Source organism: Peromyscus eremicus, chromosome 12 (assembly GCF_949786415.1).
Source record: "Peromyscus eremicus chromosome 12, PerEre_H2_v1, whole genome shotgun sequence".
Classification (NCBI taxonomy): domain Eukaryota; kingdom Metazoa; phylum Chordata; class Mammalia; order Rodentia; family Cricetidae; genus Peromyscus; species Peromyscus eremicus.
The window spans coordinates 39594033-39606875 of record NC_081428.1 but is presented as its reverse complement, the minus strand read 5'-3'; the positions used below and the strand labels follow the sequence as shown (position 1 = coordinate 39606875).

Here is a 12843-nt window from a genome sequence, read left to right as displayed (position 1 = left end):
ATGAGATACAAAAGTTATAAAGTACCTGGTATAGTGGACAGAAGCCTGGAATCCTATCTCATGGGAGGCTGAGACAGGAGGATTGCCACAAGTTTAATGCCAGCCTGGTCTGTGTAGTAAGTTCCAGGCCAGCTGGGGCTACATAGAAAGACCCTTTCTCAAAAAACAGACAAAAAAGAAAGAAAATGAATGACCAGGACCCTCAGTTTAGGAGGATTATGCAGTTTGAAGAAGACAGCTATATAGACAGATAACTGTGATATGGTACGAGTAATATAAATAATTTAAAATAAATGTGCTAAGCACTCACACACAGAGAAAGGAGTGGCTTCAAGTCAGGATGATGTTTGTGAAGATAATTTTCAGCCAAGTCCAGAGTATTTCATAACAAGAAATACAGAGGAGAGCATCTTAGGCTGAAGAAATAATATATAAAAGCAGCTAGAGATAGAAAATAATGCAATATGCCTGAAGAAAGTTTAGCAACTCCATAAAGTTGAGTTAGAGTTTAAATCTGTGGGTGATGGGAAACAGCCCTGAATGTATAGAGTTTTACTTATAGGTGCCGGATGCCATTACTGTATCTTGTACAGTCATGAGTAGCTTTGTGCGTTACAGAACTATAGCTTGCATTAGGTAGGTTAGAAGGGAAGGAGACCAGGCAAGAGAATAGTGTGATTCTTCACTTACCTGATCTTATGTTCATGAGAAGATAGTTTCGTACAACTGTATTTGATTGCTTATAAATTAAGAATTGAATTGAAATCTTGAAAACTATTAGAATATTTATGTAGCGCAATAGACAGCGACTCTGTTAGTTGATTTGGTTAAACTAACAATTTTCTTGTCCTGGTTTCAGATAACGAAGTTGTTAGCTGTGAAGTCAGAGGATGTTCTTACGCAGCCACCGTTGTCCCAGCTCAGGGGCTCAGAGTGCTGGAAGCTCCCGAAGGGGGTAAATTAACTTTTAAAGTACATTGTTTTATTTGATATGTTTAAAATACCTTAGTAAATAAATTTTTATTTTCTTGTGTGTCCCTTTTGATTTTCTGTGTAACTAAAGATTTTATAGAAGCTTATCTCTGATATATGTTAAAATAAAACTTGGAGATTAGGGTCTTGGGTCTTCAGTTTAAGTATACCTTATTCATGGTTGATTTATGGAATTTAAATCTCATTATTATACAATTAATCATTTTAAGGTCACTAAAATTTTAGGTTTAGTAAAATTATTTATTCTTTTCTAATTTTTAAAAATTAATTTGTTTGAGAGGGTATCCCCCCCCCCTTTTTTTCCCCTCCCTTTTTGGTTTTTTGAGACAGGGTTTCTCTGTGTGGTCCTGGCTGTCCTGGATCTCACTCTGTAGACCAGGCTGGCCTCAAACTCAGAGATCACCTGCCTCTGCCTCCGGAGTGCTGGGATTAAAGGTGTGCGCCACCACCCCTGGCAAGAGGGTATCTCTTAGTTGGTGCTATAACTGTGTTTCAAAAGATGCTCTGGGCTGGAGAGATAGCTCAATGGTTGAAAGCACTAGTTACTCTTCTAGAGGACTCGGGTTCAGTTCCCAGCACCGCCATGACGGCCCACAATTGTCTCTAACTCCATTCCAGGGGAACCTCTTCTTGCCTCTGCAATCGTTAGGCATGTACATAGTGCACAGACATACATGAGTACCAAATACTCATATATATAAAACAAATAGATAAAACTTAAAGAGATGTATTTTTAAAAGATTATGATTATACATCTGGACTTTAATATTGTCATGATTAGTTATTGGTGTAGGGTTCTGATAATTAAGAGTTACCTATAGTAGCCTTTTGTTAGTTTTGCTGTTTGAGATGGGGTCTGACTATGTTGCTTAGACCGGGATCCCCTCTCTTAGCATCCTGAGTATCTGGGACCACAGTCACGCACTACTGCAGCTGGTTCCGCACTGCTTTCTTTTTTGAGACAGTCTCACAAAGTAGCCCAGGCTGGTTTTACATTCTTAAACTTCCTGTTTCAGCCTCCTAAATACTGCCACCATGCTATATGTGTATGTGCCTTGGGTTATGTGTGTGTGGGTGTGGATACATGTGTATGTAGAGGCCACATGACAACTTCATTTGTCTCCCTCGGGTGCTGTCTGCCTTTCTTTTAAAATGGTCTAGAACTCACCACATAGGTTAGGCTGGCTGCCTAGGGACCCCCAGCGATCCCCTGGTGCCAGGATTGCAAATACATGCCACCACCCCTCCTTGAAAATGTGGGTTCTGACATTGCATTCTGGTCCTAGTGTTTGCAAGACAGGCAGGCTCTTTATCTACTGAGCTATCTCCAGTCCCCTGGCCATTTAAAAAAAGATACAACTAATTAGTTTCTTTTTTTTTTGGAGACAGGGTTTCTCTGTGTAGTTTTGGAGCCTGTCCTGGATCTCGCTCTGTAGACCAGGCTGGCCTGGAGCTCACAGAGATCAGCCTGGCTCTGCCTCCCTAGTGCTGGCATTAAAGGCGTGCACCACTACTGCCTGGCTCTAATTAGTTTCTTTTGCTTGAAGTAATTTATGATTGTTTTTCTTTTGTTCTTTTTTTGTAGTGAGGCTTGAACCTAGGGCCTTGCACTTTCTAGGGAAGTGTTCTACCACTGAAGTATACCCCAGTCTTTTTCTTAACTTTAAAAAATTCAAGACAGGCTCTTGCTAAGTCACTTAGGCTGGCCTTGAACTCACACTGTTGCCCAGGCAGGCCTTAAATTCTTGATCTTCCTGTCTCAGCTTCCTGATTGGAAGGGATTATAGACTTGAACCACCAGGCCAAACCAGTTTTTTAAAAATAGAATTTTTCTCAGATTTCAGTTTATTTATTTATTTCTAGCTGTTTTAGTTCTAGGGCTACCATAATGCTACAGACCGGATGGTTTAAGTATTTTCTCACAGTGGTGAGTCTGGAACTGAAAGACCATGGTGATGGCCGGGCTGGCTTTATTTAATCCCTCTTTGCATCTGCGTGGTGGACAGCTGTGTTATTGTTCTCTCCACTTCCTGGTTAGCACCTGTCTTAGTCACTGTTCTATTGTTTTGAAGAGACACCATGACCAAAACAACTCTTAGGAAAGAAAGCATTTAATTGCCAGGCAGTGATGGCACACGCCTTTAATCCTAGCACTGAGGAGGCAGAGCCAGGTGCATCTCTGTGAGTTCGAGGTCAGCCTGGTCTACAGAGCGAGATCCAGGACAGGCACCAAAACTACACAGAGAAACTCTGTCTCGAAATCCTCCCCCCCCCCCAAAAAAAAAACAAACAAACAAGGGAATCATTTAATTGGGAGCTTGCTTACAGAGCAAATTTCAAAGGTTTAGTCCATTATCCTCATGGCAGGGAGCAGGGAGCTTCATGCATAGTACTGGAGCTGTAGCTGAGAGCTACATCCTGATCCGTAGGCCAAGAGAGGCAGGTAGACACTGAGCCTTTCAAACAGTTCCACTCCCTGGTTACCAAGTGTTCAAATACATGAGCCTGTGGGGCCATTCTCATTCAAACCACCACAGTATGCATACTTGAATCTGTTTTTTAAAAATAAAATCACTAGTCCAGTTGGATTAGAGTTCCAGCTGTTCAACCTCAATTTAACCTTAACTATTATCATTTTTTGAAACAGAGTTATAAATTATTATGAAATTTTAAGGAGTAGGGCTAAGAGAAAGATGCTCAGGGAGGAAGTAGACACACTTGAGAATGTAGCTGAGGGATTCTCAAAGGATAATAACCTAACATTAATTACATTTTAAAAGGCTTTATTTCATATATAGTAACTCTGGATGGTAGGGTTTCAACCTATGATTTTTGTAGGGACTGACTTTTCGTTTTTGTTTTTTTGTTTTGAGACAGAGTCTCTCTATGAAGATCTGGCTGTCCTGGAACTCACTATATAGACCAGGCTGGCCTAGAACCTACAGAAATCTGCTTGCCTCTGCCTCACAAGTGCTGGGATTAAAGGATTTTGCCACCACACGTGGCTGTAGGGACTGTCTTAGTTACTGGGATTCCCATGCCCCCACGCCTGGCCTCAGCAGTTATTGATAGATTTGACCTATTTTTAACACATATAAATCCACTTTTTTTTTTTTTTTTTTTTGGTTTTTCGAGACAGGGTTTCTCTGTGTAGTTTTGGTGCCTGTCCTGGATCTCACTCTGTAGACCAGGCTGTCCTCGAGCTCACAGAGATCTGCCTCGCTCTGCTTCCTGAGTCCTGGGATTAAAGGCGTGCACCACCACCGCCCGGCCCGTAAATCCACTTTTTAAAACTTCATTTCAGTACATATTTAAATGTCTTATTTGTGTGTGTGTGTGTGTGTGTGTGTGTGTGTGTGTGTGTATGCATATTGCCATAGTGCATGTGTGGAGGCCAGAGGACAATTTTCAGGGGTCAGTTCTCTATTTCTATTACAGGTTTTATGGATTAAGCTTAGTTTGTCTGGTTCGCCCAGCAAGTGCTTTACATGCAGAATTCTCTTACCAGCGTTTCCATATATTTTGTTTTTTACTGATACACAATAATTATACATATTTATGAGATACATTCTGGCTTTCAATACATGTATATGGTTAGATTATGCCTGTTTTTTTACCTCAAGCGTTTTCTCTAGGAGTGCAGCTCTTGGGAAGTCGGCCACACTCCACTAGAAAACCCCACAGTCAAGAATATTTGGTCTTGCACACAGTACGACTGTCTTGAAGTTGAGTGGGTAGGGAAGCTGGGGTAAATATGATCAAAACATACATGATACTCAAAAAATAAAAGTTTCCTTGACATCAAAGAAGCTTTTTAATTTTGTGAGATCCCATTTGTCAGTTGTTGGTATTATTTTCTGAGTGACTTTTTTTTTCTCTTGAAGTTTTCAGTATTTTTTTAATTTTGTGGTTTCAGCTAAGAACCAGGAATCACCAGTGTCTTGCGGATAGGCTGCTGAGGGGGTGCCCGTGGAGCAGAGCCTTACCATGCATTCTCCAGCTCCATATGGTTCATCAAGTTCAAACACAACACACTCCAGGACAACCTTGAGCACATCTTACCCGTACATCATATACTATTAGGTCATAGATGGCCGAAGTCTGCTCATGTGCAGGTGTATGGTGACCTGACCAGACACATTGCTTTGGTTCTCTAGGCTTGAACATCAAACCTGAACCACCTGGGCTGGCTCTAAAGATTCCACAAAGCTCTGGAGGAGAATTTTGTATGTCAGGTCCCAGACCATGTCCAGAAAAAAGTGTTCAGTTACCGAGGTACGAAGCTGGTCATGGTCTAAGTTTAGACAAAGGTGAGCTTCAGTGAAGATATCCTGAAGTTTTTCAGAGAAGCCCTTTGTTTTAAAATTAGTGTCAAATTCTTTTATCTTTCACATTGGCAGTTGTGATGCCATATTCTTCTTTAATTGCTCAGTTCTCCTTTGGAAGAGATGATATTTGAGCATCACCTTCAGGGAGAGCATGGACACCAAACACACCAGCTGTGTAGGTCAGATGTGAGGGATGGTTCATGTGGTCCTGAGGAATATCCCACCCTGCTTTCCTGGCTTATCCCAAAGCAGCTGCTCTGTATTTGGGTAAGATTGTGAAATGTTTCTGGTTCCCATTGGAACCATAGCTGTGGACTGAGTCACTACAACCGGCTGCTGAGATCATCATCCTAAAGCCCTAGATAAGCAGGACAACCCTCAAGTCATGGGGGCTGCTGTTCTTTTTCATGCACCCTAATCATTTTAAGAGTTTAGTGACATTTCATACATTTTTATTGTTGTTCAGCTATCAAGACCATCCATCCTGAAAAACGAAATGTTGTACCCATTAAATAATAGTTCCGTATTGTTTCCTCCCCCCAGTCTCACTCCACTGTCTATAAATTTGGCTACTCCCAAGTATGTGATTTGAATGGAACTATCCAATATTTGTCTTCTTATTGCTGTTTATTTCACTTAGACTAATGCTAAGACTTGCTCATATTGTAGCATGTTTCAGAATCTCCTTTTAAGAAAATGTTTTGAAACATGGTCTTACCACATGGCTGGCCTGGCCTTGAACTCGTGACCATTTTACTTTCACTTCCTTAAATGCTGGGGTTGCAGGCATATGCCACTAGGCTCAGCAGCTTCCTCTTTCTGTAAGGCTTACTATTTAAATGTACATGTGTTTACACATAAATAATACGCCTCTTTTTGTTTAACCATTCGTCTCTTGATGCACATTTGAGTTGCTTTCATCTTTTGGATATTATAAACAATATTACTACAACTGTGTACAAATATCTTTTAGATGAAGCGTATGTAAGTCATTAAAACTTATCCGAGATGATGTCACATCTTTTCAGAGGAGCTGCTAACGGTCTCAGTGGGTGAAAAGTGCTGTCTGTGTATGCGAGTATCAGAGTTCAGATCTCCAACACCCTCGTAAAAGGAGTGATGTTTTATGCTCAGAGTCTCAGCTTGGGGGGTGCGTGCAGATATAGAACAGCCCTTGGACTTACAGGCCAGCCAGCCTAACCAAAACTCTGAGTCCTTCTTTCAGTAAAGACACTGTGTCTCCACAGAAGGTGGGGCACAGTAGAGGAAGGCAGTGAGGCACAACCTCTGCTCTCCACACGTGCACACAGGTGTGCACATGCATACTCACCACATCTCCTGCCACACACACACACACATATTCCACACATGCACACAGGTACGTGCATGCATACTGCACCACTTCTCCTGCCACACACACACATATTCCACACATGCAAACAGGGGTGCGCATGCATACTGCACCACTTCTCCTGCCACACACACACATATTCCACACATGCACACAGGGGTGCGCATGCATACTTACCGCATCTCCTGCCACACACACACGTATTCCACACATGCACACAGGGGTGCGCATGCATACTCATCACATCTCCTGCCACACACACACACATATTCCACACATGCACACAGGTGTGCACATGCATACTCACCACATCTCCTGACACACACACACACACACACACACACACACACACACATATTCCACACATGCATACAGGTGTGTACATGCATACTACACCTCTTCTCCTGCCACATACACACATATGCATGCACACATTCACAGAATAAAGTAGTTATTATTATCATTATGCCTGTTTTCAAATAGGGAAACAAAGGCCTAGAGAATATAAATAACTAATGTGCTTAGGTCCACACAATATATTACATTTTATTTTCTTCTTTCATTTTTAAAACAGAGTCTCGTGTATCCTAGGGTGACCTCCTAACTCACTGTGTAGCTGAGGGTGCCTTGACCTGATCCTCTGCCTCCACTTCCTGAGTACTGGAGTTAACAGGCATGTGCCACTATTTCAACTAATAAACCAAGTTTTAACTTCCAGGCCTAAGAAACCTAAACCTTGATAAGGGGTCTTGCTGTTCCTCATGCAGCAATTCACAAAGAACCACTTTTAATCTTTTCTAATTGTTATAAATATATTTACTCCATAGCCAGAGCCATTATTTAACCTGGCACTTGATAATTTTGCTCTTTCATATAACATATTTCAAAACAAGTAATTAAAGCATGCATAAGTTAACCCATTGCCTTGTGCATGTTAGGAAATATTGTACCACTGGCCTACTCTCTTAATCCGTTACCATTTCCTGCTAACACAGTTGCAATTATTATTGTTATTTAAGGTTTGTGATCTCAGTCTTGAGTTTTATTAATTTTAATAGTTTAAAATGTCTCCTTACTGTTTTCGGTATGTTTGTATTTCAGTACTTGGAAAGAGAGATCCTTGTAGATCGCATTTAGTTTTCTCTGTGTATTAGTAAGAATGTGGCTGGGAGGCTGGAGAGATAACTCAGTAGTGAAGAGTACTTGATGCTCTTGCAGAGGGCCCAGGTTTGATTCTAAGTACCCACATGTTAGCTCACAACCATTTGTAACTCCAGTTCCAGGGGACCTGACACAGGCCTCTGGCTTCCTCAGGCCCCAGGCACTCATGTGACCCACAGACATACATGTAGACAAAACACTCATATGCATAAGAAAAATTAATAAACAAAAAGGAATTTGGCTGATTGTCCTGAATATCTAAGTAAAATTACAAGTGCTTTTAGTCATATCATTATATTTATTATCAAAATGTTTTTTTATTTTTTCTTAGTGGACAAGAAGCCTAAGAAATAAAGTCATCTGTCTAGACCACAAAAACAAAAAAGGTATCCATGGGCATCCTGTCACTTCTAAGGCAACACCAGAAAGGTAAGATAGGTATTTCCATGTGACATAGAATGGGTTTATACAATGCATAAACAGTGTGACCAGGAATGATTATTTGATGCTTGTTAAGTCTCAGTTAACATTTAAGACAGGGTTTGAACTCGATGTCCTCTAAGATTCCTTCTAAGCTGTAACTTTCTGTGATTATAGATGGTCTTTACTAATTGTTTTGTGCATTTGCAACATCTTGATAAGCTTTAGCTGACAATGTAAGGATTATAGAATGATAATAATTCTTGATTCACATTTTGTAGTCAGTGGTTTAAAAGGCACATCATTCAGCAACTCTTGTGGCTAGGCATGTTCTTCACCCTCTAGGGATACTTTAGGTCATATTCTCAGGGTAACTAATGTTTAGCTGGAGGGTGTCTGCCTAGTGTGTCAGGATTACAGGAAGCAATTGCAGCACTGGGCTCATTATTGGTAAAGGACATGTCATTGTGTCTTAGGGTTCCTAACTGGGTTACATCATAGGTTGCTATAATGGAACACTATGACCAAAGCCAACTTGGGGAAGAAAGGGCTTATTTGGTTTATGCTTCCATATTGCTGTTCATCATCAAAGGAAGTCAGGACAGGAACCCAAACAGGGCAGGAACCTGGAGGCAAGAGCTGATGTAGAGGCCATGGAGTGGTTCTGCTTACTGGCTTGTTCCCCATGGCTTGTTCAGTCTGCTTTCTTATAGAACCTAGGACCACCTGCCCCGTGGCGGCCCCACCCACAGTGGGCTGTGGCTTCCCACATCAGTCACTAAGAAAATGCCCTACAGGCTTGCCTATAGTCCAATCTTAGGGTGACCTTTCTCAATTCAGACTTCCTCTTTTCCAGTAACTCTAGCTTGAGTCAAGTTGACATGAAATTAAACAGCGAACATTGGACTTTGAAAACCTCCTATTGCAGATGTGGGTCTCAGGTACATCCCTGGAACATCAGACTTCTTGGACTCTGTAGCAGCCAACAGTAGTTAGCTCTAGGGTTTAATACGTTCTTGGCCTCAGTCTCTTGACTATAAAATTCCAACATTAATCCCAGTAGATAAGATAACCCCTGGCCAGCTGCTTCTATAACTGCTTCCCTGGGTCCTCTCTGTGGTTGTTACCTTTCTCAGGCCCCCATGGTAGCACAGATTTTAATGATAGGTTCTCTCTTAGGATGCCTTCTGCAGCAGTTATCAAATCAAGTAGTAGAAAAATGGAATTTATCTTTGCCTGAGCTCTGCCTTAACCAAAACTTGCCACTGGGTTTGAGACTTGTAGGATTGCCCATCTCTCAACTTTTGGAAGTGATTTCAACCCTCCCCTCCCCCGCCAGGAAGCCCGATGACACTGTTTATCTTACTTATCTGTTTGTTGTCTGTCTTTTTTTCCATACCTTCTGATGCCATTTCCTTTCCTTTCTGGATTTCTGAAGCTCTTCTTTTCTTTCCGTGTTTGGAATAGAGTCTGTTATTTCTTATTCTCTCCTTCCTTGGCTAAAATGAAGGTAGCTTCTAGCCCACCATCTTCCCTAGACGCCCCAAGTACTCCATTTTGATAGTAAGATAATTTCTTTTTTCTTTTTCTTTTTTGTTTTTTTGAGACAGGGTTTCTCCGTGTAGCCCTCGCTGTCCTAGAAATCGCTCTGTAGACCAAGCTGACTTTGAATTCAGAGGCCCACCTGCCTCTGCCCCCCAAATGCTGGCATTAAAAGTGTGCGCCACCATGCCTGGATGTAAGTTAATTTTTTTATATTTATTTTGTGTGTAGGGCAGAGGTCAGAGTGTGCATGTGAAAGTCAGAGAAGAATGTGCATGCTACCACAGTCTGTGTGAGTTCATATGTGCATCAATCCTACTGTGTTTAGAAGACCTTGTCTCCTTAGTGTTCTTTATTCCCTTGGTTCTTACACTCTTTCTGCTTCCTTCCACAGAGTTCCCTGAGCCTTGAGGTGAGGGAATTGATAGAGACATCCCATTTAGGACGGAGTATTCCAAGGTTTCTTACAGTCTGCACATTGTCCAGCTGTGGGTTTCTGTTTATTTCTACCCCTTCAGGAGAGAGCCTTTCTGATGGCGAGCAAAACACTGATCTATGAATATAGCAGAGTGTTATTAGGAGCCATTTTATTGCTATTTTCCTTTAGCAGAACAGTAGTACTTGGTTTTCTCCTAGGTCCTGGCCTAGCTAGCCTCAGGTTCCTGGCCGTCTGAGCAGTGTCGGGGAAGGGTTCCCCCTCACGGAATGGGCCCTAAATCCAATCAGATACGGTTGGTTGCTTCCACAGGCTTTGTGCCACTGTCGCACTAGTGCATCCTGCACGCATGCTGCCATTGTAGGTCACAGTGTTTACAGCATTCTTCCCTGGTAGTGTGCAGAGCACCTTCCAGTACCACAAATGCTAGTCAGTAGGAGTGAAGGCTCTAGGTGGGCAGCAGCGCAACTTCTTCGTGTGCAGTGAGTTATGTGGCATTATCTTCAGCAATAGGGACTTCTTTATTTTCTTTTTTTTTTTTGTGGAGAGAAGCCAATGGCCTTGGCAATAGCCTGGATTGTTTAGGGTATCCCATGGGGCCCCTTTGGCCAACAACTCAACTAGATGTAGCCCATCTTGATGTACAGGATTCATTTGGTGACGAGAGCTGTCCAGTTGGGGCTCTATCTCCCTTTTTATTTGGCGATTTCATTTAGATCACCTTCACACATGTATGTTTTAGGAAGTTTTTATTATATTGGGTTTCCATATGACCCCTCAAATGGCCCTTTGTTTCAGCTGTTTGTATTCCCTCCCTCACCCTTTTTCCCCTCCTCCTGTCTGTTTGACCCTCTCATTCCATTCTTCCTCCCAATCCTTTCATATCTATGTATTCTTTTTCCTCTTCCTAGAGAGATCTGTCCTCTCCCTGGTTCCTTACTCTATACCTAACCTCAGTGGTTCTATGGATTATAGCTTGCTTATTGAGACTTAACAGCTAACATCCACATATAAGTGAATATATACCATATTGTCTTTCTGGGTCCAGGTTATTTCAGTCAGGATGATTTTTTTTCTAGCTCCATCCATTTACCTGAGAATTTTATTTTATTTTTTTTTAACAGTTGAGTAATGTTCTATTATATAAATATGTCGTTTTTGCTTTATCCATTCAGCCATTGATGGACATATAGTCTGTGTAGTAGTTTGAAAGAAAATGGCCCCCATAGAGAGTGGCAATATTACAAGGTGTGACTTTTTTGGAGTAGGTGTGGCCTTGTTGGAGGAAATGTATCGCTGTGGCAGCAGGCTTTGAGGTCTCCTATACTCAAGCTATGTCTGGTGACGCAGTTGCTTCTGCTGCCTGCAAATCAAAATGTAGAACTCTCAGCTCCTTTTCCAGCACCATGTCTGCCTGCATGCTGCCATGCTTCCCACCTTGTCTTGCCATGATGATAATGGACTAAACCTCTGAAACTGTAAACTATTCACAATTAAATATTTTCCTTTGTAAGAGGTCATGGTCATGATGTCTCTTCACGGTAATAGAAGTTCATACCAGGGACTAGGATATTGCTGTGATAGGCCTGACCATGCTTTTGTTTGGAGGAATTTGGACCTTGGGAGTTTGGGTTATGAAAGCAGTAGAATGCTTTAAACACTGCTTAATGGGCCATACTAGTAGGAGCATGGAAGACAGTGGTGCTGAGAGTAACTTGAACTGGGGGAGCATGGCTCAAGATGCTTCAGAGGAGATGAATTTTAGTATGTTGCGTAGAGATCGTTCTTGTGATATTTTGGTGAAGAATGTGGCTTCTTTTGGCTCTCCTCCAAAGAATCTGCTTGAGACTAAAGTGAAGAGATTTGAATTAATTCTGTTGGCAGAGGAAATCTCAAAACAGCCTAGTTAGACTCTGTCGTTTGGTTATTAGTGGTAATTCTAATGAAGATTTATATGAAAAGAAGAAAACCGAGTAAGGTAAAAACAAAATGTACAATTTGAGGAGAAAAGGGACACCAGAAAGTGGTATGGAGCTGAGTCCGATGTTCAAGGAGATAAACAGATTAAGAAATGGAGTAAAGGAAGTGGTGACCTCAGGGCAAAATCCTATACGGCTAAGCTTCCAATTTGTGGAAAGGAATTAAAGTATAGCTTAGAGCCAGGTGTAGTGGTGCATACCTTTAATCCCAGCACTGAGGAGACAGAGGCAGGAGGAGCTCTGAGTTTGAGCCTGGTCTACAAATTGAGATTCAGAACAGCCAAGCTTAGGCAGTGAAGGAAACCATCCAAAACAGAAAGTTGGTGGAAATGTAATTGAAGGAGGGGGGCCATATTCCAGTCCCAGCAACAGAACTTGGTAGCTTAGGATTTCATGATTCTGACTTTAGAGTCAAGAATAAAAGAAAAGGATTATGGAATCTTCCTCCATGACTAAGGAAAGCCACTGAGGCCAGGCATGTGTGAGGGGTGTCCCTGCATGGAGGCCTAGAGAGGCCATTGCATGAAGCTGTGAAGGTGAAGCCTAGATTGTCTTGGAGAACACAAGATGTTAGAGATGCCAGAGTAGTGAGATACCTGCCAAGGAGAGCTGCTAATGGAGTGGAACCAGTCC

General features: G+C 41.9%; 1 protein-coding gene and 1 pseudogene across 1 annotated transcript in view; one reads left to right on the top strand and one right to left on the bottom strand.

Moving 5' to 3' along the window:
• Senp7 (SUMO specific peptidase 7) overlaps nucleotides 1–12843 on the top strand; it is a 103152-nt gene that overhangs the window by 17606 nt on the left and 72703 nt on the right. The window contains exons 3-4 of the mRNA XM_059277134.1: nucleotides 860–955; nucleotides 8165–8262. Coding sequence (XP_059133117.1) covers nucleotides 860–955; nucleotides 8165–8262 — 194 coding nt within the window. The remainder of the gene's footprint in view (nucleotides 1–859; nucleotides 956–8164; nucleotides 8263–12843) is intronic.
• LOC131922821 (large ribosomal subunit protein mL45-like) lies at nucleotides 4892–6854 on the bottom strand (annotated as a pseudogene).